The sequence below is a fragment of the Panicum virgatum genome, chromosome 1N (genome assembly GCF_016808335.1).
Source record: "Panicum virgatum strain AP13 chromosome 1N, P.virgatum_v5, whole genome shotgun sequence".
Taxonomy (NCBI): domain Eukaryota; kingdom Viridiplantae; phylum Streptophyta; class Magnoliopsida; order Poales; family Poaceae; genus Panicum; species Panicum virgatum.
Genome location: NC_053145.1, coordinates 45,169,574 through 45,188,733, shown reverse-complemented (window position 1 = coordinate 45,188,733; position 19,160 = coordinate 45,169,574). Strand labels below are relative to the sequence as shown.

The following is a 19,160-nucleotide window of genomic DNA, read 5'->3' as shown; positions in this document are numbered from 1 at the left end:
ATTCACTACACCAAATATCTCTCCAATGTACATTCACAATCCAGATGCTAGGAGAGGGGTAGGTCGACGGCAGACATTTCTTATCCGTAACGGAATGGATGAGTCTGAGGCAGTAAAGAAGAAAAAATGATGCAACCTGTGTGGAGCAGAAGGTCACACTTAAAAGAAGTGCCCTAAAATGTAAGAAAATAATGCTGGTGCTGAGGTTGGACCTTCTGGAAATCCCACCGATGGATTGCCTCCGGATTTTGGAGCCCGTCGCGTCTAGATTTCGTTATGTGTGCATATGTATTTGAACCAGATGTATTGATATGTATTCCGACCTGTATATGATAATTACATTTCGTTATGTATGGATATGTATTTGCACCAGATTATAGCATGTAATATTACGAAGGTATTTGTGTAGTAAGATTTCTTGATTACAGTTCTAAATGTGTAGGTTGGTTCAATTAGATTGCTCACTGAATGTAGTGTACTGAAAATACAAGGGTAGTTACGAATCATAAATTTTCGGTTTGCAATACAGTTTTGTAAACAATGCTACGATTACAAAGCAGAGGCCTAAGGCGTTCGTACTGCTAGGTACTTGAACAATGAAAAGCATGACATGTGCAACACGATAACCTCGTATTGTGAGTAAACCTAACATGTCTTAGGAAATATAAAATGCCGGGATTACATGGTGGTGCTTTACTGAGTGCATCGGGGATATTTTCCCTTCCTAATAGCTTCAGACCCTGCTTCCTTAGCACGGTGGGCCCTCTCTCGCTTTCTCTTCCTATCAGCTTCACGTTCCTCTGCCTTCTGACGTTCCACTTCTGCAATCCTCTTCTGAATCTCTTCCTGATTTTTCTTGCGCTTCTCCTCCATCTGTTCTTCATGCAGCATTCGTTGCCACCTTTGTGCAGCCCACCTTTCTTGACGCTCCACATGGTCCTTATCCTGCTGAGATTGCTCAGTGTCTAACCACTGCACGAAATCACATAGAGGCGGTAGAGTCTTTCCCCAAATCATGTTAGAAGTCATTACTAGATCTGAAAGTGACAAACTCTGATAGTGTTTTGTAGTACCTTTGCTTGGTCCTTGGCTTAATGCTTGGGCGGGTCGTACTCGTAATTCTCGCACATGATGAACCTCTTGCCAAAGTCGTCCTCCAAAACCCTTGATTTCATTAGTTTGCACAAGGATCCGCAAAAGCACATAGGCACCTGGACTCCTTGGGGGACTGTTTCTGTCACCTTACTCCATGGAATGTAGGTGGATCCTGAGGATGCCATGGTGTTAAGCCCTGGCAATCACAAGTGAGCAATCGGATTGCTAATATACTATATCAACGCTAATCATTATCAGTAACTACACCTAAATGTACCACTAATCACTCCTAATAATAATTAATCTGATTGCTAAACTACTGTTTCAACAAAATACTTTCTACAATTTTCTAACATTTTCTAAATTTTTTAATATTATCTTCCAATTTTTAAGACTTTCTAATACTTCTCTAACAATTTTCTAGTACTTTCTCATACTTAATCTAACACTAAATATACTATATCAACACTAATCATTACAAGTAACTGCACATAAATGTACCACTAATCACTCCTAACAATAATTAAATTGATTGCTAATCTATTGTTTCAACAAAAATAATTACAATATAATCTATTTGTAAAGCGTAGAAAAATTTTAGTTACCTGCAATTGCCGGCTCGAAAATCCGATAGAGCTTCGCCTCTCTCCCTCCCTCTTTTTTCTTAGTCTCTGGAATTTTAGTGATGCAAATGAGTAGTGGGAGACCAACCAACCCTTATATAAGGGTGGGAGAGCCGGACGGCCAGGGCCGGCCGCCCCGCTGCCGGCCGCCCGGCTCCCAGAGACCTGCGCGAAATTTTCTCCGCGAAATTTTTTTCAGAAATGCCCCTGCCACCCCGCTGCCGGGCGGCCAGGGTATATTCCTGTAAATTTACAAATCGAAAATATATTTTTATAAAAAAACGAAAATAAAAAATAAAAAAACCGCGTCGTCGCAGTGACCTCTTGGCGACTTGCCCGTGATTATCACTTCCCTCAGGTGCCTGTGGGGGCGCCTGCGCCTCCCTCAAACCGGAAGAAATAAAGGCAAATCCACTAGTGTGCGCTGATCCACGCTTGCCACACCCATCAGCCCCAAACAGAAGTGAGATTACTACTTGTAACGAAGTCACTGACCGACTTGGGAACACCAAGTCAGCTCACTAAGGCCTTGTTTGGCTCCAGGACTTTTTTCAGAAGTCTCTATCACATCAAAAGAAATCTTACTATTTTATAGTATTAAATAAAATCTGTTTATAAATGTTTTTTGACAGCTGAGTGCTTTTTCGCGAGACGAATCTAATGAGCCTAATTAATTCATAACTTGCTACAGTGATGCTACAATAACCATTCGCTAATCATAGATTAAAATACCTCATTAGATTCGTCTCGCAATTTAGCCCCATGGTTCTGCAGTTAGTTTTATAATTAATATTTATTTAATACTTCTAAATACTAAAAAGTCCCTGTTTCTAAACACCCCCTAAATCATTCATTAGGGCTACATGTCATCTGGATGCCCAGAGCACAGACTACATAGCTGCCATGTGGCCACCTGAAATAACAACAGGTGATAAAGCGGTACAAGCGCAACACTGCAGCATAGGGGATGGGTGGCAACAAAAAAACCAGCCTGAGGGCCTACTAGCGTACATCAGGGGTCTGAAGAGAATACGCAAAAGATTGCCCCTATGATCCTGGGGGCCTACTAGCGTACATCAGGGGTCTGAAGAGTACGCAAAAGGTTGCCCCTATCTGATCCAGCTCAAGGCTCCTGTCATGCATTTTCCTTGATGGCCTCATCTATAGCTTTAATATTGTCCCTCAGTATCTTCCACTGCAGATGTAAAACACAAATTATTAAACCAAAAAATTAACATGGAGAAAAGGTCAGAGCGCTTTGTTAGCATAGGAATGATTGTAAATTTGCCAATAGCCCAACAGCAGCTAAGGCCTTCTGTAATGGTGGGTTCGATACGTGGCACCGAATCCTATTTGAGCATCGATTCCTATCTGAAGCACAGGGTGTGTTTGTCTCCAGTGGTGAGGGTTCGGTTGGAGGTCTGACACCTCATTCCAGGGTGCAGTTTCCACCCACCACTGGAGAAGGCCTAATAGTGACAATTATGGCATATTTGAGTGGTAAGATATTGGCACATGGCTGCAAAGTTAACAGGAAAGCTAGACACCTAATATGAATATTGGAATTAAGATTATTCAGACTAAAAAGAACTATTTCTTTGAAAGACCAAAAAAAAAATTTACTACAGAATTGCATAGCTAGTGCCCTCATGCGTGGAGGATATTTCCATATCCATAAAAGAATGATAATGCTCGTCAAATAAACTTTCCAAGGGCTATTTGATAATCTGACCATGGCATTTTTTTTTAAACAACATGGCATACTAACTTCAAATACACTCCCTCCATCCATTTTTATAAGGCATGGTATAACATGGCACGGTCTTCCAAATACACTTTGACCATTCATTTATCATATATTATATCACTTATGTTTATATTATAAAAATGAAAAATTAATAGTCAAATTATTGGTCAAAGATTGCAAAGTTTGAATCTTAATATGTGTGTGCGCCTTATAAAAGTAGATGGATGGAGTATAAGATTTAAGTTTTCCATGAAAGCAAGCTTAATGTTTGTATGTAGATTCTAAAGATCTTAGCAGATGTAGAGAGTTGAAATGCAACTCACCTGATCCAGTTGTAGTGATATACCTGATAATAAAAAAAAGAAATATTATTACTAAGCATAGAAGTTATGCATCACATTGAGCAAAGATTACAGATGGCACATATTTTGAATGGGGAAAACAATTGCTGTACCCTACGGATGGCCAAATGGAGCGCAACCAGAAGATAACCAACCATCTTTAATCTTCCTATGCAGTTAAATATTCAGACTTTGAAGCCATCTGAGCTTAAAATAGTACTCCCTCTATTACTATCTTAAAAAATTGACCAAGCTTATACAAAAAAAAAGTATAAATGCATATTATACAAAATAATTATCATTAGATTCATCACGAAATATATTTTCATAGTATACCTATTTGATAAAAGGGCGGCCTGGTGCAAGTGGTAGTGCTTGTCGCCTGTGAACCGAGAGGTCACAGGTTCGAGCGGTGGCCTCTACACATTGCACGGTGTGTGGGAAAGACCTCCCGCTAATAACCTCCCCCAGACCCCGCACAGTGCGGGAGCCTATGGCACTGGGTACGTCCTTTTTAGTATACCTATTTGATATCATTAATTCTGGTATTCTTCTCCAATAAACTTTGGTCAAATTTAAGACAACGCTGGAATGACACTCTTTTTGGGACAGAGGGAGTATATGCCATCTCCAAAGGTAATAATTTGCATATAAATATTTCACGATAAAAATAACATTTGACCGCATAACTTATTAATAACTATCAATAAAAAAAACATTCATATCTGTGTTTGGTAAAATTCGCTGCTTCATCACTTGCCTGAAAAGTACATTGTCTCAATTTCAAGTGATACAGCCAACAGCTTTACCATCGCATAATTATATGAAAGCAGCAGAAAATGTTTGTGAGGACGAAAAGGGTACATGATACCTCGATAAGTTTACTACTACCGTTTATTTCCCTCGCAGATGCCATGACCATTCTATAGATGGTTAGATAACTCGCTTGAGTTTGGAACATTAATTTATTGAGATTACTTCAAGAGGTATAATTTGTAGCAACAAACTCAAATGAGAATGGGCAGGACCATCACGAGCAACAAGCATACATGTTTAGATTCATTAACAGTTTCAAGATAATAACATCATTCTATAGAAAGGCCAGTGGAATTGGAAGTAGTTGCTCTGAGCGACCGATTCATCTAACAAATGGCTGTTAGTGCTGAAACTCATCCTGCTTAACATGATAAATATACCTGGTTTGATGTACTTTGAATGCCTCTCACAAGACCATCATTGCACACTAACTAGGCAAATATTAGAACTGCATATGTTAAAGATTCACATGTGGTTCAAATAAAAATTGCATCAATCCATTAACACTAAAATGGTCCTTTACCGCGGGGGAGGTAGTTAACAAAGCCATTCATCCCATTTTATTGATTTCTACAATAAACCCACCATCGTCCTTTGTCGAGACCTAGAGCAAATCCATCTAAGACAACAAATCGTGCAAGACCCATGGCCTTGGAGCGCTCTACTCGGACATGCGAGGCGCTGCTAGGAAACAGTCCAGTCGACAGGAATAACAGAATAGCAATGCGGGGGGAGAAGGCGCTGGCGGTACCTTTGCGGGTAGGGAGGGTCTTGCCGTCCTTGACGTAGAACTCGCGCATGTCGACGTAGACCTTGCCCTTCCAGCTCCTCACGGACACCTTCTTGTTCTTCGATATCTGCGAGAACCCACCCGAAAAGGGACCCCCCGAGTTAGGTTAGGGTTCTAGGGTTTCGCGTTGTTAACAGGGATTTGGATGGGCACGGAGCGTGGAACCCGTACCTCGGCCACGACGGTGCCGTCTTCGGCGGATTCAGAGGGCCCCTCGTCCCCGGCGGCCTGGCGCTTGGCCGCCGGCTCGCCCCCGCCTCCGCCGCCGAAGCGCTTCTTGATTTGTGATTTTCGCGAGCGTTCGAACCGGTTTCCGATTCCAGCCTTCCAGGTGCCGCGTCTTCGAGGGGGCCGAGAGGTGGACTGGGGTGGGGGCCCGCTGGAAGCCTGGAAGTGGATGAAGCAACCAAAGGTGTGGGCCCAGCGCAAATGGATGTGGCAGAAAAAAAAGGGGGATTGTGATGCGTGTGCATCATGTTTCACAGAAAATGTTTCAACCAAAGTTTTTCTTAAAAGGTTTATATTTGAGTTTCAAACCGTTTCAGTCACGTTTCGTGCGAATTTCGTTCAACTTTCAAGCGGACATGAGGACATGCTGCAAGTGCCAGGGTGTGGAGAGAAACGAACTGTGGATGGAGAAACTGACACAAGGACCAGAGAGTGCGCCAATCCTTTGGTCAAGATGAGAGACGGAGAAGGTTTCATTATCATTATATAAGTACATTGGTCTATCTAATAATTTAATACAGTCTCATATATTATCACATCATCTTAAGACGATGCAACATGCAATACATATAATAAGTTATCTTATAAGGTGTCTATAGTAAATACATAATTCCATAATTTATACATAGAAAAGGAAAAATTGTGAGTTGCATGCAACATCAATATAAACATGCACTAACATCACACACGCATACCACACTAACATCACACACGTCCAAATAAAGCGAGTAGAAACCGCGGCCTTCCTTAGATCACCGGATGACTTCGTAGACGACGGTCGCATTGCAATCCTTTTATACCCAGGTGAGAGAAGCGAGTGCAATTTGGAATCGAACATTCGAAGTCTCGCCGTACACGACCTACCCGTATATTCACAATCAACCACAGAGCTTCATAACAATAATCGTCTACCTACAGCGGCACAAACTTCCACAGAGCGGCACAAAACTTCGACAGAACCCAACTTAGAATCCTGACATGCGAAAAATATGCGCCGGAAGCCAGAAATCCTTACATGTTAACCCTCATTTTAGCCAGTTCTACTCTAAAGCACTAGCCCCAGGATGAAAGAAAGCCAACATATGTGGCAGGCTAACCAGACGGTACCGCTGTTTCATCCGCCTTTTCTTCACCCTCTGCGCCCTTAACTGAGTTCTCTCCAACCGTGAACCTCCTTTTGTTGGTGCTTAGACCTGATGAGTGCAACTGCCCTCGTTTCTTGACAAGACGGACTGCAGTTTCACGGTCAGCTTTCGCACCATCATGGTCGTGCTGTGCAAAGCATCCAGCAGATCAGTTAGGCAAAAATGGGTGGCTCGCATATGATGGCTAATGGATGCAGACACGGCAATCTCTGCGCATCACCAAAATGGAAATACCTTGATTACTAGTGCCTTGTCAAATGATAGTATAGCTGAATCTGGTTCCCCAAAATTTAACTGCGCTCTACCAAGTGTGACCCAAGCCTGTAAAATCATCAGATGACCATATCATTCATGAGATAACCACATCAGGAATTATCAACATGATCAAATGAAAATATTAAGTGATGCTGTCTTTGTCCCAGGGACCAAATCAGGGGCAGAAACAGAATAATTGAGGGCAAGGGAGATGATGGAAGACTAACTAACCTCGGGCCATAGAGGATCCAGTTCTGTTGCTCCTGCAAGTATACCCCAAAAGATCTTTTATTGGTTTGTTCACAGTAGAAAACAGGTTTGTCACAGCTGGTGTAGCTGGACCTTGCTATTCGCTTAAAGACAAAAGAAATTATGTGTAACTACCATATTCATTTGTATGGCAGAAGACAAAGTAATATTGCCACATATTCTCACTTTTTTCGGGAAAAGAATACAGCTGAGTAAATTCTATACAACAGGTAATCAACAGTTCAATAATAATCTGTTGAACAATTGGTATTATTCCCAACACATGTCCTTTTCTACAGCACAACAGGGTAGATATTACAGGGAGAGAACAAGAGTATACTGGTTGCTGCTGTCAGTGCATGCCATGCATCTCCCACTTCAAGTAAAACCTGAGCTTTCTGTTCGTGAAGTATTGCATTGTCAGGTGCCAAGGTAAGTGCAGCCTCCCACCTACAAAGTGCTTCATGGTACTTTCCTTCCTAAAATGATAGCAGCGAGAATAAATTTTTCCCCTTCTTTGTTAATTTAGAAACAGAACATGCCTAGCCTGAAGTCCTGAACAAGTGCAAACAAAAGCTATTACAGAAACAATTTGGTGTGAAATAGAAAACAGAACCCAATTACTACATACATGCACCTCCATTTATCTTTTTTTTTTCTTTCTTTGTTTACTAAATGTTGCTGTGTATTTCCCTTATTTTTACTTTATATCAATATATAACTAGTAGGGGCGTGCCCCTCCTGTTTCATAAAAAAGAAAATGACCTGCACATGCTATGCATTCAAGGGAACTTGTTACAATTACAAGCATTATGTTGCTCTGTTATTCTTGTGTAAAGACAAAGAAGCATTGCCTCCTGTAGTCCTAGAGGCAAATAGAAATATATATCGATTGCCAAAGCTGGAGATATCAGCAGTAGTCATGTGCATTCCTGAGACAGTTCAATTGGTTCTGTGCTAGTGCTCTTTATTTCAAACTATTCTTTGGCCATGGGGACCATGAGAAAACTGTCGAAGCAGTGTGAGATAGGATTTTTTTTTTTTGAAGGGGAAGTGTGAGATAGGTTAGCACATAAGCCCACAAAAAATATGTCAGCCCTTCAACTACAACAATCAAATCAATCTGTAGGGCCTTGATCTACTAGACACTAAGATACCTCAGCTAGCTTGTCTCCTAGATGCTGGAGTGATTCAGCTGTGTCAAGTGGCTTTGTTCCAGGACAGTTTGTGTTTGCCCCTGCTGTTTCCTCCTTTTCAGCCTCATCGGTATCGCTGTCCACTCCAAATGGTAGCCCTGGTTTAGTTGACACTACCACTGGCTGCCTCTTCATTTTGGCATTCTTACCCCAGGCTATCTTCATTGTGGATCTGTTTCAGACAAGGCAGAATCAGGTTTTCGAGCCAGAAATTCAAAGCTGGATTTTTGTATACTCAAAGCTACAGAAAAGCACAACCACAACGAATCTGGCTTGCAACAATTTCAATATCCCTAAAGAAAATGTCTTATCTCTTCACTTGCAAAACAAAATAGACTTTAATTAAAGACCTGAAACATGTTCTATTTTACAAAATATCCTGAATCAGAAAGGCCCTCACACCGACCCACGAACATGTAAAACACATACTACGTATACATAACTTTAAAGACAGTTGCAAACAAGTACGGACAGAATGCCTGTCTTTGATCTTGCAAAACAAAAAAGACCTTAATTTGAAGACCTCAACAAGTTCCACTTACATATTTTCCCCACTTGGGCATTAATAGCGCAAGCTACTAATATAGGGACAGAAGACCCAAACTGAAGCCAAGCAAAGGCTTCATTACTTTATTTTTCCCCTAAAACTAATGAGGCGCACTTTGGAGCTGAATGTTTTCATTTCCTCTCACGCAGTCATCACTCCTAAGGCACAGCACCACACCTAAGCAACAAATCATCGAACAGGTTGCGAGCGCACTGGCACCACCCCACCACGCGCGTCACCGGCCGGTCTTTTCTCGATAAACTCCGGATCCCGAGAAGTTTTGAAGATGGTGCTCCTGTATAGCTGCATGACTGAAGCGGGCGATGGAGCAAATTGAGAGGCAAAGAACGGAATAACTGCATGGAAGAAGAATCGGGTCGAGAAGTTGAATATCGCAACTCGCCCCCCCCCCCCCCCCCCCCCCTCAGCCGCTCGGTACGCTCGAGTAGTAACCAAGGGAAAAAAAAAGGAAAGCTAACCTCTGGGATTCCAAGATGAAGTAGCAATCGAGTGATAAAATTTTGTTCAGGAACTCACGGACTGGAGTAGGAGAACGGAGTGTATGGCTAGCGCCGGCGATTTCCCAAACTGATCGTTCCGCTCGAAGCAGCAGGTTCCGCCTTGCCGGTTGGGACGAGTCAGGATCAGGATTCAGGACTCCAGGGCTCGGGCGAAAGCAAACGAGCCACCGAGGAAAGGCGACCGACCATGGCAGATGGCACCGTCTCGACTACGTGTCCGTTATGATTTGTATGCTCGTTTGTTCTGTAACAGCGTTCCCCTCCCCTCTACTTCTTTGAGCAAAGGGCTATTTTTTTTGACAAGTCATGTTTATATTTTGTGGTAAATTCATATCTTATATGTGTGTCAACTTATATTTTATATGTGTGACAAGTTATGTGTATAACAACGTAAGAAATAGCGGGCTATGAAGTTTAGCCACAGCTTTCTCTAAAAACTATAGAAAGCTGTAGCGAGCTATAGTAGAATAATAAAATAATCAATAATTACATACAAAATTAGAAGCATCATCAGTCTAACACTCTAAAATAGCATCAACATGTCTTAACTGCCCCTATGCACATGCTCCATTGTCTATGGTCCACCCAAGTTACATTGGTTCTTTTGACTACATCTTTGAGGGAATGACACTACGGAAATATACTCACAACTTGACATTTGCATTGCTAAATATAGTAAAAAAATTTAGTGGACATTTATTACCGCTAAATCCTGTAAAAATCCTTTAGCGGATGTAGTGGATAAATATTGTATAGCATAGCCTTAGATCTCCTAAAGAGCTAATAGCGGACTACAGCGGGCTCTTTTGTACATTGGTGTGTAATAGATTATGTTTTATGGCAGTATTTTGTAATACATATGTGACAAATTTATTTTATAAATAATATTTTATATAAACTTATGAGTATGACAACCTATTACTTTTTTACTACTTGGTGATTTTTTTTTGCAACTTATGGGTATGATTGATTTTATTTGTGACAACTTATATTTATAATAGATAATATTTTTTGTGGTAACTTTATTTGTATGACAATAAATAAAAAATATTTTGTGGTGACTTTTATCTTATATGTGTAGCAACTTATGTATATGAACTTTTCATTTTTATGCAATTTATGTGTATAACAAATAGCAACTTGTTATCACCGTAAAATATTTTCAAAACATATGCAAATAGATCTAGTTTTGTTCGTCTACAACAGTATAATCAGTATTTAAAAAGGAGATAGTACGAAGGAGATAAAATATTTTTTATGAAAAAAGTTCATACTAAAAAGACCTGCGCAGGCAAGCCAGCTGTACATGGGCTAGAAAGCAAAGCGGAAAAAAGGTAGGGCTCGCACTATATTCTTGTCCTTGGAGGAATTCGATGGGAATATTTAATTATTTTTATCATCCTTACGAACTGCCAGCATTCAAATGTAATCTTTAGAAATGTCCTTACATATTTACCACTGGATAGAGAAATTTCATCATCTTTTGCTAAAGTCGCCAACGTGGCGCTCCACGTCGGCCAGCTAGTGTGGACATCCCGCTTGAAATGACCCCTCTACCCATCATATCCTTTTACTAAGCCAAAATATAAACAAACCATGAATCTATTTTTTTTAGCTTCACTGGCTTTTGGAGAAGCCCTCGCAAACGACCCCTATGTTCTCGGCTACTGGGAAAATGTGCCCCTGGTAATTTCCATGGGCTGCATGATATGGTTGACCAGATAACAACTTTGTCACATGAGTAAAATTTTGAAACTTACTAATTTCTAGAACCGCAAAAGAAAAAGTAGCTCTCACAATAATGGAGGCAAACAGAATTGTAGATGGTTATAACGTTGTCATCTTTTGATGGTAAATACCTTAAATTGAATCTTTTGATGATATTTATATATCTAAATATGGATTCTTTTAGTGGTATGATCCAATACTCCCAACTTTGTAATATACGACTAATGTGAAGTTTTCTGTGGCATCTGTGAACATAGTTGGAGGTTCGGTTATCTTTATGTACTTTATTCTTCTTATGTAGCATTTGGTTCAGTTTTGCCCGCTCCAATGGTAAACATATCAAATGTAAAGGAGAACATTAGGAACATTATTTGTAGTCTTTTTTTGTTACCATTGTTTGCAAAATTGGACATAGGCTCCGTACTCATCATCAGTATTGCTAAAAACATTGATTCATTTTTTTTAAAAAAAACATCGACTCATTAGAGAATTATGATGACATGATACTCTCAAGTATACCATGTAATAATTCAAGTAAAACTGTGCAGCTCCGTTTTGGTTTTCAAAGTTGCAATTTGCAGATGAACGTTAAAATTCCCCAAACTGCTGAAGGACATGCCACTCTCCAGTCTCCAGGGGGCATTTGTATTTTGCAAAGCAAATACGTTTCCGCCTTCGAGGCTAGTTGACGTAAATACCATGCGCCTCCCGCTTCTTCCACGGTCCCCTCCACTCGCCGCCGCTGTCGCCGCCATGCCTCCTCGCCGCCGCCGCGTCGTCAGATCACCGCCGCTCACGCCTTCCCCTCCAAAACTCTCCTCTACACCGCCCCTGGCCCCTCCCCTAGAGGCCTCCAAGCCCGGAACCCCCGACCACGACGACCCCCCTCACTCCGCCCGTCGCCGCCTCCTTCCCCTCGCCGCCACTGCCGTTGAGGCGCAGGAGGAGTGGCACCCGCTCCCGCTCTCCGCCGCCGACCTCTCCCTCCCGCTCACGCTCCCCACCGGTCAGACCTTCCTCTGGCGCCGCACCTCCCTCTCCCCGCTCCGCTTCACCGGCGCCGTGGGGCCGCACCTCGTCTCCCTCTCCCACCTCCCCGACGCCGAAGACGGCCGCCTCGCCTTCCTCCTCCACAGTGACGGTGTCTGCCCCGCATCCTCCTCCTCCGTGCCGGCCGCCCGCGCCGCGTTGTGCGACTACCTCAACGCGGCCGTCCCGCTCGCCGACCTCTGGCGCCAGTTCGCAGCCGCCGACGAGCGCTTCGCCGAGGTCGCGGCGCGGCTCGGGGGCGGCGGAGCGCGGGTGCTCAGGCAGGACCCCCTCGAGTGCGTCTTCCAGTTCCTCTGCTCCTCCAACAACAACATCAAGCGGATCGAGAAGATGGTGTGGACGCTGGCGGGATACGGGGAGCGGCTTGGCGAGGTCGGTGGGTTCGTGTTCCACCGGTTCCCCACGATCGAGCAGCTCGCGCGCGTGTCGGAGCAGGAGCTTCGGGAGGCCGGGTTTGGTTACAGGTCAGGGTCAGCTATTGGTGCCTCGCAAGTATCGTTATGCATGTTCTATTCAGCACAACTCGTCAAATATATTTTAGCCAAATCTGCTTTATATGATTAAAAATCCCTAGATTGTGGGCTCGAGCTCAAACACTTACTTTACATTAGTACTTCTTACAACCGTACCTGTTATTTCATCTGCAGCATAGCATTGACAGGTTGTTCTAGGCATGGTTAAGTATCACATACGCTTTAGTTGAGAAATGAAGCCACGAATGTGCAGTGCTCTGGTTATTGAACAAATCAGGCAATCTGGAAATGAAGCCTACTATTGATGTGAAAAATGTGCAAAAACTCAATTTTCGAGTTTATAGATCTGTAGCCTACTGAGATTACTCATGAGTATATGTTGTGCATTGTTGCTGTATTGCATAGGGAAACATCTTTTATCTGGTGGAAAAAATATGATTGTCATATGAATTGGAACTGTACGACAGTGCGAATCATACATTACTCACGAGTATCTGTTGTGTATACAGTGTTGCTAGATAGTCTCGTAATATACTGATTTGGGCAACTCTCTCTCTCTCTCTCTCTCTCTATCCGCTTGTGTTCCTTTTCATGACAAGTAAGCAGGGCAAAGTACATTGTTGGCACTGCTAAAGAACTGCAGGCCAAACCTGGTGGAGGTGAAAAATGGCTTGCCTCATTGCGTGAGAAGGAACTTCCGGAGGTGATTGAGGCTCTGTGCACTCTGCCAGGTGTTGGTCCGAAGGTTGCTGCGTGCATTGCTCTGTTCTCACTTGATCAAAATCATGCTATTCCTGTCGATACACATGTCTGGAAGGTATACTATATCTCTCTTTTGTGTTAGTGTTGTAATAGTACCTTCTACATCTGTTGTTCCATTTGGGCATATGTCGATGCTGGTTCATTGTAAACACTTAAACGACTGTAGCATATTTTCCCTTTGAGTTATGATCATCATTATCTGTTAGACCAAAAGGTTAAGGCTTTTCATAGCTGAGGTATTGACTATTTGGACATGCTCACCTGCGTTGCAGTTCCTTCGGCTGTATTTGAATTGCAGATGACACCTTTGTACTTGAATATTAAACAAGTTTCTTCATTGCTAGGTTTGCTTTTCGCTAATACGAAACAAAAGAAAACTATGTTTGTTCTTATTTTTGGGGTTATTTTTTTTCGTTATTTGACATGCAAGATCATCATTTTTAGATGCACTTTCCTTCTGCATTCACAAATGATCCTTCTCAGGTAAATGTTGTAATGATCAATGCGTAAAAATAAAATAAAATAAAATCTTGACCTTGAGGATGCTGCCTGAAGAAGGAAGATTTGCTGCACATATTTTACATGACTCGTGTCTAATTTATTGGAGTATTAACCCCCTGATTATATGGATTCAATGCAGGTTGCCACACAATATCTATTGCCGGAGCTAGCCGGCAAGAGTCTGACTCCGAAACTTAGCGTTGTTGTCGCCGATGCATTTGTAACTAGATTTGGAAGCTATGCTGGCTGGGCACAGAATGTGCTCTTCATTGGCCAGCTACCTTCTCAAAAGATTGTGGTGGCAGAAGTTACCAGTGATGGATTAACCACCAAATCTCCTACTAAAAGGAAGCGCGGAGGAATCCGAGACCATGTGGAGAACAAGTAACCATGAGGGAGCATGAAACCAGCGATAGCAAGGTTTGTCATTTCTGTTCTCATTCACATTCAGTAGCCACGATGTCATTTGATCATGATAAGCGATCTTCCGCTGAACAGGGAGGTACTGGGCAGCTGCTTCATTGGCACATGGGTTCCTCGAAATCCAGATGGGCAATGCGGTTCGCAGAACTCAACGGAAATTGCAACTGCCAGTCCTCTGCCTGTAGGAACTCATGAGAAGGTATTTAGAATCCTGATTACACTAAACAGATTAGCCGTCAGCTTCTGACATAGGAATGGCTGACTCATTGATTATCCTGATCTTGTTACATTGCGAATCATAATTTTTTATTGGCCCTGTTTGTGTGGATCTTCCACAAAAATGTCAAATGGAAGGTACATGCTATTGTATTGTTATCCAAACAGCAATGAAATCAGTTGAACATTCTTTCTGTAATTGAACCCATCCATACCAATACCATGCTGTGGGCCTGTGGCAATGTTGGCTTGGATCGGGCCAGCATTGTCTGATGAGCGTTTGGGCACCTGAAATTTCAGTTGCGAATGTCCTGGATAGGTGATTGACTCGCGGCCGGTTACAAACATGTATCGGTAGCCTCTATTAGCAGCTAATTTTACACAAACATTCCTTTCAATTATTTTTGAGATGCCTTTCAAAAAAAGTTTTTACACAAATATTATTGTCTTCGATTTGAAAAAAAAACTCTTTTCTTTTTCGAAACCGGCTACGCATCGATTCCGATTACTTGCATTGCCAGCAAAGTCGAGTCAAGACGGCGTCGCAACGAGGATTTTGCCTTTTGCTTGCGCCAACGAGCGTTCCAACCTCTCCTGACGCGGGCCCCGCGTGTCATAGGCTCGATAGCTTCCCGAGCGGATCCCCTCCGTTGCAAGGCCGCGGAACCGAAGCTGCCGCCGCCGGCGCCATGGCGGGCGGCGGCCTCGCGGGGGCGCTGGAGCTCGCCGTCGTCTTCCTCGTCCGACCCCTCCTCGCCGTGATCTTCGTCTTCACCCTTATCCTCCTCAGTACGCCCCCGCCCCCCTTCCCGTCCTTTCCTTTGCCTTCGTTGGCTACTCGCTAAAGTTCACCCCCACCCTGATCCGGTCGTCTCCCCAGGCTGGTACGTGGCGTGGAGGACGGTGCTGGTGCACGTGTCGCTGGTGCAGGAGATCGCCGGGCTGCGCCCGAAGAAGGCCGCTAAACCCAAGCCGGCCAACCGCGGCCGCTTCGCCAGGTTCTACCAGTCCCAGGCTGAGGCCGCCCAAAGGTGAAAGCTTTTACCCCCGCACTACTCACACTAGTGACTAGTCTCCTCCTTTTGTTCATCCGGATATATAGCTGTTCATTACTGTGTAATGTAAATCGACCGACCATCTTTGTTCAGTTCGACCCACATTGAGTGCTCCAGTGTTGTTGAGTTCTGGCTCCGCTGAAGCAGTTTTATGCGGTAGGTTAAATTGTACTAGATGGTAAAGCTGCTTAAGCTATGTATTTCATCGTTTCTCACTTGTCTCAAGTCTCAACTTAATGTGCAGTATGGTACAATGGCTAAAGGTTTGGTGCGCTTTTCCGATAAAACTGACCATAAGGCATCGTTGCTCGTGTTTTTCTGCTCTCTGTGCGTTGGATGTATATTGCAAATTCCTTCGTATCTACTATTGGTGCTCAAGTAAAACTCTTTGTCACAACTCACAATAAAGAAAAGACAACCTAGGCGGTTCAAACTTTACTCCATACCATAGTCACATAGTTCCCGGGTCGATCGGGTCGTGGATCGGGGTCGAGGATCGAGGGTCGAATGTGTATAAAAATGCGGGTCGAAGGGAGTAGTTTGGAACCAATGACCCCGGGACCAATGACCCCGGGGTCGACCCTCCGGGTCGATGACACAAGTCACGTAGATCTCATATGTCCTACAATTAGAGATGTGTAGTCTGGCAAAGATATAAAAGCAAAAAAGGAGAGAAAAGAAACTTGGGCTGCCCATGTTGGCCCAAATAGCCCATTACTCATCTAACGTAACCCTATCTTTGAGTCGCTGGCTGCTACACGTCGCATGCTGCAGCCGCCGCCATCTCTTTCCTCCCTGTTCTGCCTCTGCTCTGCACTGCTTTCACCAATATGGTAGCTGACTGCAGCATCTGGCACCATCCGAGAACAAAATTAGTAGTCCATGGCTCTCTCATGCCTCCGCAGTCCGCACTCCACCAGCGAGACCCGCCGGCATGGTCCGTCATCTGCGCTCTACTGGGAGGCCGGCCGTGTGCGCTCCGGTGGTAAATCGGGACGTGAACCAGCTAAAATTGGGTCGACGACCCTGGTCGTCCCCGATCCTCGATTTGGGACGACGTTCCCGGGTCGAGGAACGTGAGGTCGACCCCGAATCTGGTGACTATGCTCCATACAAATTGATATATTGGCACCTGAGGGCTCCTTCATTTTGTATGCTGTGCTTGGAGTCAGGACAGTAGTTTCAACAACTTCCTGGAGTTCAACGCTCTAACTGGTTCACCGCGAGAGGCTTGGGTACTTGTTACTTAGGGAAACACAAGTTCTTTAACACCTTGTACTATGAATATCTCCAGTCGTATTTTCTCTGAATTACTTAGCCACTTAGGCATAGTTGGGAAAACTGGATAGCGATGGCACAAAAATGAAGCCAATAATTATGTGGTTCATATATAGTACAAACGAGTTGTGAATAATGTGGCTATCTGTAAATTCCTATAATGTAGTATTTGATTTATCCTGTTATCTCTTAAGTCCTTAAAGTTTTCATATTTTACCTTGACCTGCAATGCCATTACTACAAGAAAGTACCTGTCTCCTGTTTTTGTTTATCACATTATTTCACTTGCACCTTAATATCATTTCTTCTTTCAGTGATCGGCAATTACATAGAACAAAAGAATGACAGTAGATGTTACCAAATCCGTTACTGCTAAGTTACTGATAGCTGTTTGTTGCTTGTCTGCTGTGGCAACATTTGGTACCAGTGTCATGCACCAGTAGTTGAGAGCTTCAACTTGGCCAGGAATGGTGTCATGCTTTCGTGAACTTCTTGGTTATTCACTCATTCTGATGATTGCACTTGTTTTTCTTATTCCATCCTATAACTTTATATTGTATCATGCTTACAGGCAAATTTTATCTGGAATTCCGTCAAGATAGATAACAGTAACAGTAATGTATTTTGGGTGGTCAGAAAACCCTGTTATTTAGATTGCTGCTTTCACTTTGAGATATACCCCAATGTTTCAACCATAACACACTTGCCCACAAAAAATGCATTATGATTGCAAATACAAGTTATATTAGCTTTAGGCGCATATAGGGATGTAAACGGATTGAATACGGACGGATATTACTGATATCGTATTTGTTTTCATATTTTTGTTCGAATACGGAGTCGGATACAGATAGTGTTAGTTATTGCCAGATAAGGTTGTAACGGATATTGACATCATAAAAATGTAACTTTTAGTATCTGGATATGGATCAGTTACGGACGGATAAAAACCCTTCCAAACCGGATCGAATTCGAATACGGTCGGAAAATATCCGTTCCATTTACATCCCTAGGCGCATAGATTATTAAGCAACGAAAATGACAGTACTCTTTCATCTGCACCCACATGTCACTAACCTGCTGTTATCTGTTCACAGGCACAGCATATCAGAAGGGACATCTTAAGGGAAAACCTTTAGCACTTGCAATAAGTACCTGCTGCAGACTGTAGTATACGAATTACCTAGATCCATTTATGATGCAATACTGCATATTGAGGATTTTTAGGAGAGAATGGATATCAGCATCCGATGGAAGCTTCCTCCTTCTTGGCAGCTGTCTATACATCAAGCTTCCACACTGCAAAAATAACACCAATGCATAAGCTGTATATTGCACGACCTTGTAAAGTTGAGGATGTTGTACATAGATCTGTACAAGAATAAAGAGAACTGCTTGTCCTTTGGAACATCAATGTACCTTCTCTTGTGCAAAGTTTTTCTTTGTTAAGTTCAGCTCTCATCATTGGCTCATGATGGCATTTCTAAAGATCAAAACTGCTTTATATGATGCCAATCTGCTGGGATGATGCACTCATTCTATTACGCTTTGCTGAACAATGATCATCCATTCAATCAACCAATCATTTGGTGACTGATTCCCTCTGGGAAGGATGAGTATCTGGACTCACCTGGCAAGAGAGAGGCCATACAAGACCGAACCACCTGCTCAAAAGCCGCTTCCTTTGCAACAAAGCAGGTTTCCCCCCCTGATTGCAATCCATATTTATTCAAAACAACTGAACTTGTGTTCATCTTAAACAGTATGAGTAGTCACAATTACGCAACAGAATAGTTCGACATAAACAAATGCACATCTGAATGATCTGATCCTCTTTTTCTTTCTGTTCTCCTTTCCCTCCAAAAGGCCTGAAAAGAGTGATGCAAAACGCCTCCAGCTTAAGAAATGCAAGAGTTGAATGGTGGCTGATTCGACCTCATGTAACTGTGGAAGGAACCGGCAGTGCTCTGCTCCCCTCCAACGGCACAAAGTGAGGAGGCCACTCTTACAGCAGGATCTCCCCCCTGACCATCTCCAATCTTACCGAAAAGCGCATCGATGGCGACCGCCTTGCGGGGTCGTGTCGCCATCGTTGAAAACCCTCTCGACGCCGTTTTCAGG

General features: G+C 43.1%; 4 protein-coding genes across 8 annotated transcripts; 2 read left to right on the top strand and 2 right to left on the bottom strand.

The window, feature by feature from the left end:
* Nucleotides 1-2,525: 2,525 nt before the first annotated feature.
* LOC120653572 (RNA polymerase II transcriptional coactivator SUB1-like) lies at nt 2,526-6,669 on the bottom strand. The gene is made up of 5 exons (XM_039931288.1): nt 6,656-6,669; nt 5,584-5,920; nt 5,374-5,479; nt 3,789-3,811; nt 2,526-2,913 (listed from the first exon to the last, which is right to left on the bottom strand). Exons 1-5 carry the CDS (start codon nt 6,667-6,669, stop codon nt 2,854-2,856), a joined length of 540 nt encoding a protein of 179 aa, XP_039787222.1. The 3' UTR covers nt 2,526-2,853.
* On the bottom strand, nt 6,200-9,789 carry LOC120656050 (tetratricopeptide repeat protein 33-like). Of its 5 annotated transcripts, none has more exons than XM_039934038.1 (7): nt 9,512-9,789; nt 9,210-9,343; nt 8,447-8,657; nt 7,630-7,768; nt 7,272-7,303; nt 7,020-7,106; nt 6,200-6,912 (listed from the first exon to the last, which is right to left on the bottom strand). In XM_039934038.1, exons 3-7 carry the CDS (start codon nt 8,648-8,650, stop codon nt 6,733-6,735), a joined length of 642 nt encoding a protein of 213 aa, XP_039789972.1. In that variant the 5' UTR covers nt 8,651-8,657; nt 9,210-9,343; nt 9,512-9,789; the 3' UTR covers nt 6,200-6,732. The 5 variants fall into 5 exon arrangements, with proteins under 5 accessions (XP_039789972.1, XP_039789973.1, XP_039789971.1 ...); XM_039934039.1 differs by having other exon boundaries at nt 9,570-9,789; XM_039934037.1 differs by lacking the exon at nt 9,210-9,343.
* Nucleotides 9,790-11,917: 2,128 nt separating this feature from the next.
* LOC120656049 (N-glycosylase/DNA lyase OGG1-like) lies at nt 11,918-14,905 on the top strand. The gene is made up of 4 exons (XM_039934035.1): nt 11,918-12,795; nt 13,411-13,621; nt 14,207-14,487; nt 14,566-14,905. Exons 1-3 carry the CDS (start codon nt 11,981-11,983, stop codon nt 14,453-14,455), a joined length of 1,275 nt encoding a protein of 424 aa, XP_039789969.1. The 5' UTR covers nt 11,918-11,980; the 3' UTR covers nt 14,456-14,487; nt 14,566-14,905.
* Nucleotides 14,906-15,265: 360 nt separating this feature from the next.
* On the top strand, nt 15,266-18,488 carry LOC120656051. The gene is made up of 3 exons (XM_039934041.1): nt 15,266-15,495; nt 15,587-15,737; nt 18,137-18,488. Exons 1-3 carry the CDS (start codon nt 15,396-15,398, stop codon nt 18,162-18,164), a joined length of 279 nt encoding a protein of 92 aa, XP_039789975.1. The 5' UTR covers nt 15,266-15,395; the 3' UTR covers nt 18,165-18,488.
* The last annotated feature ends 672 nt before the right edge of the window (nt 18,489-19,160 follow it).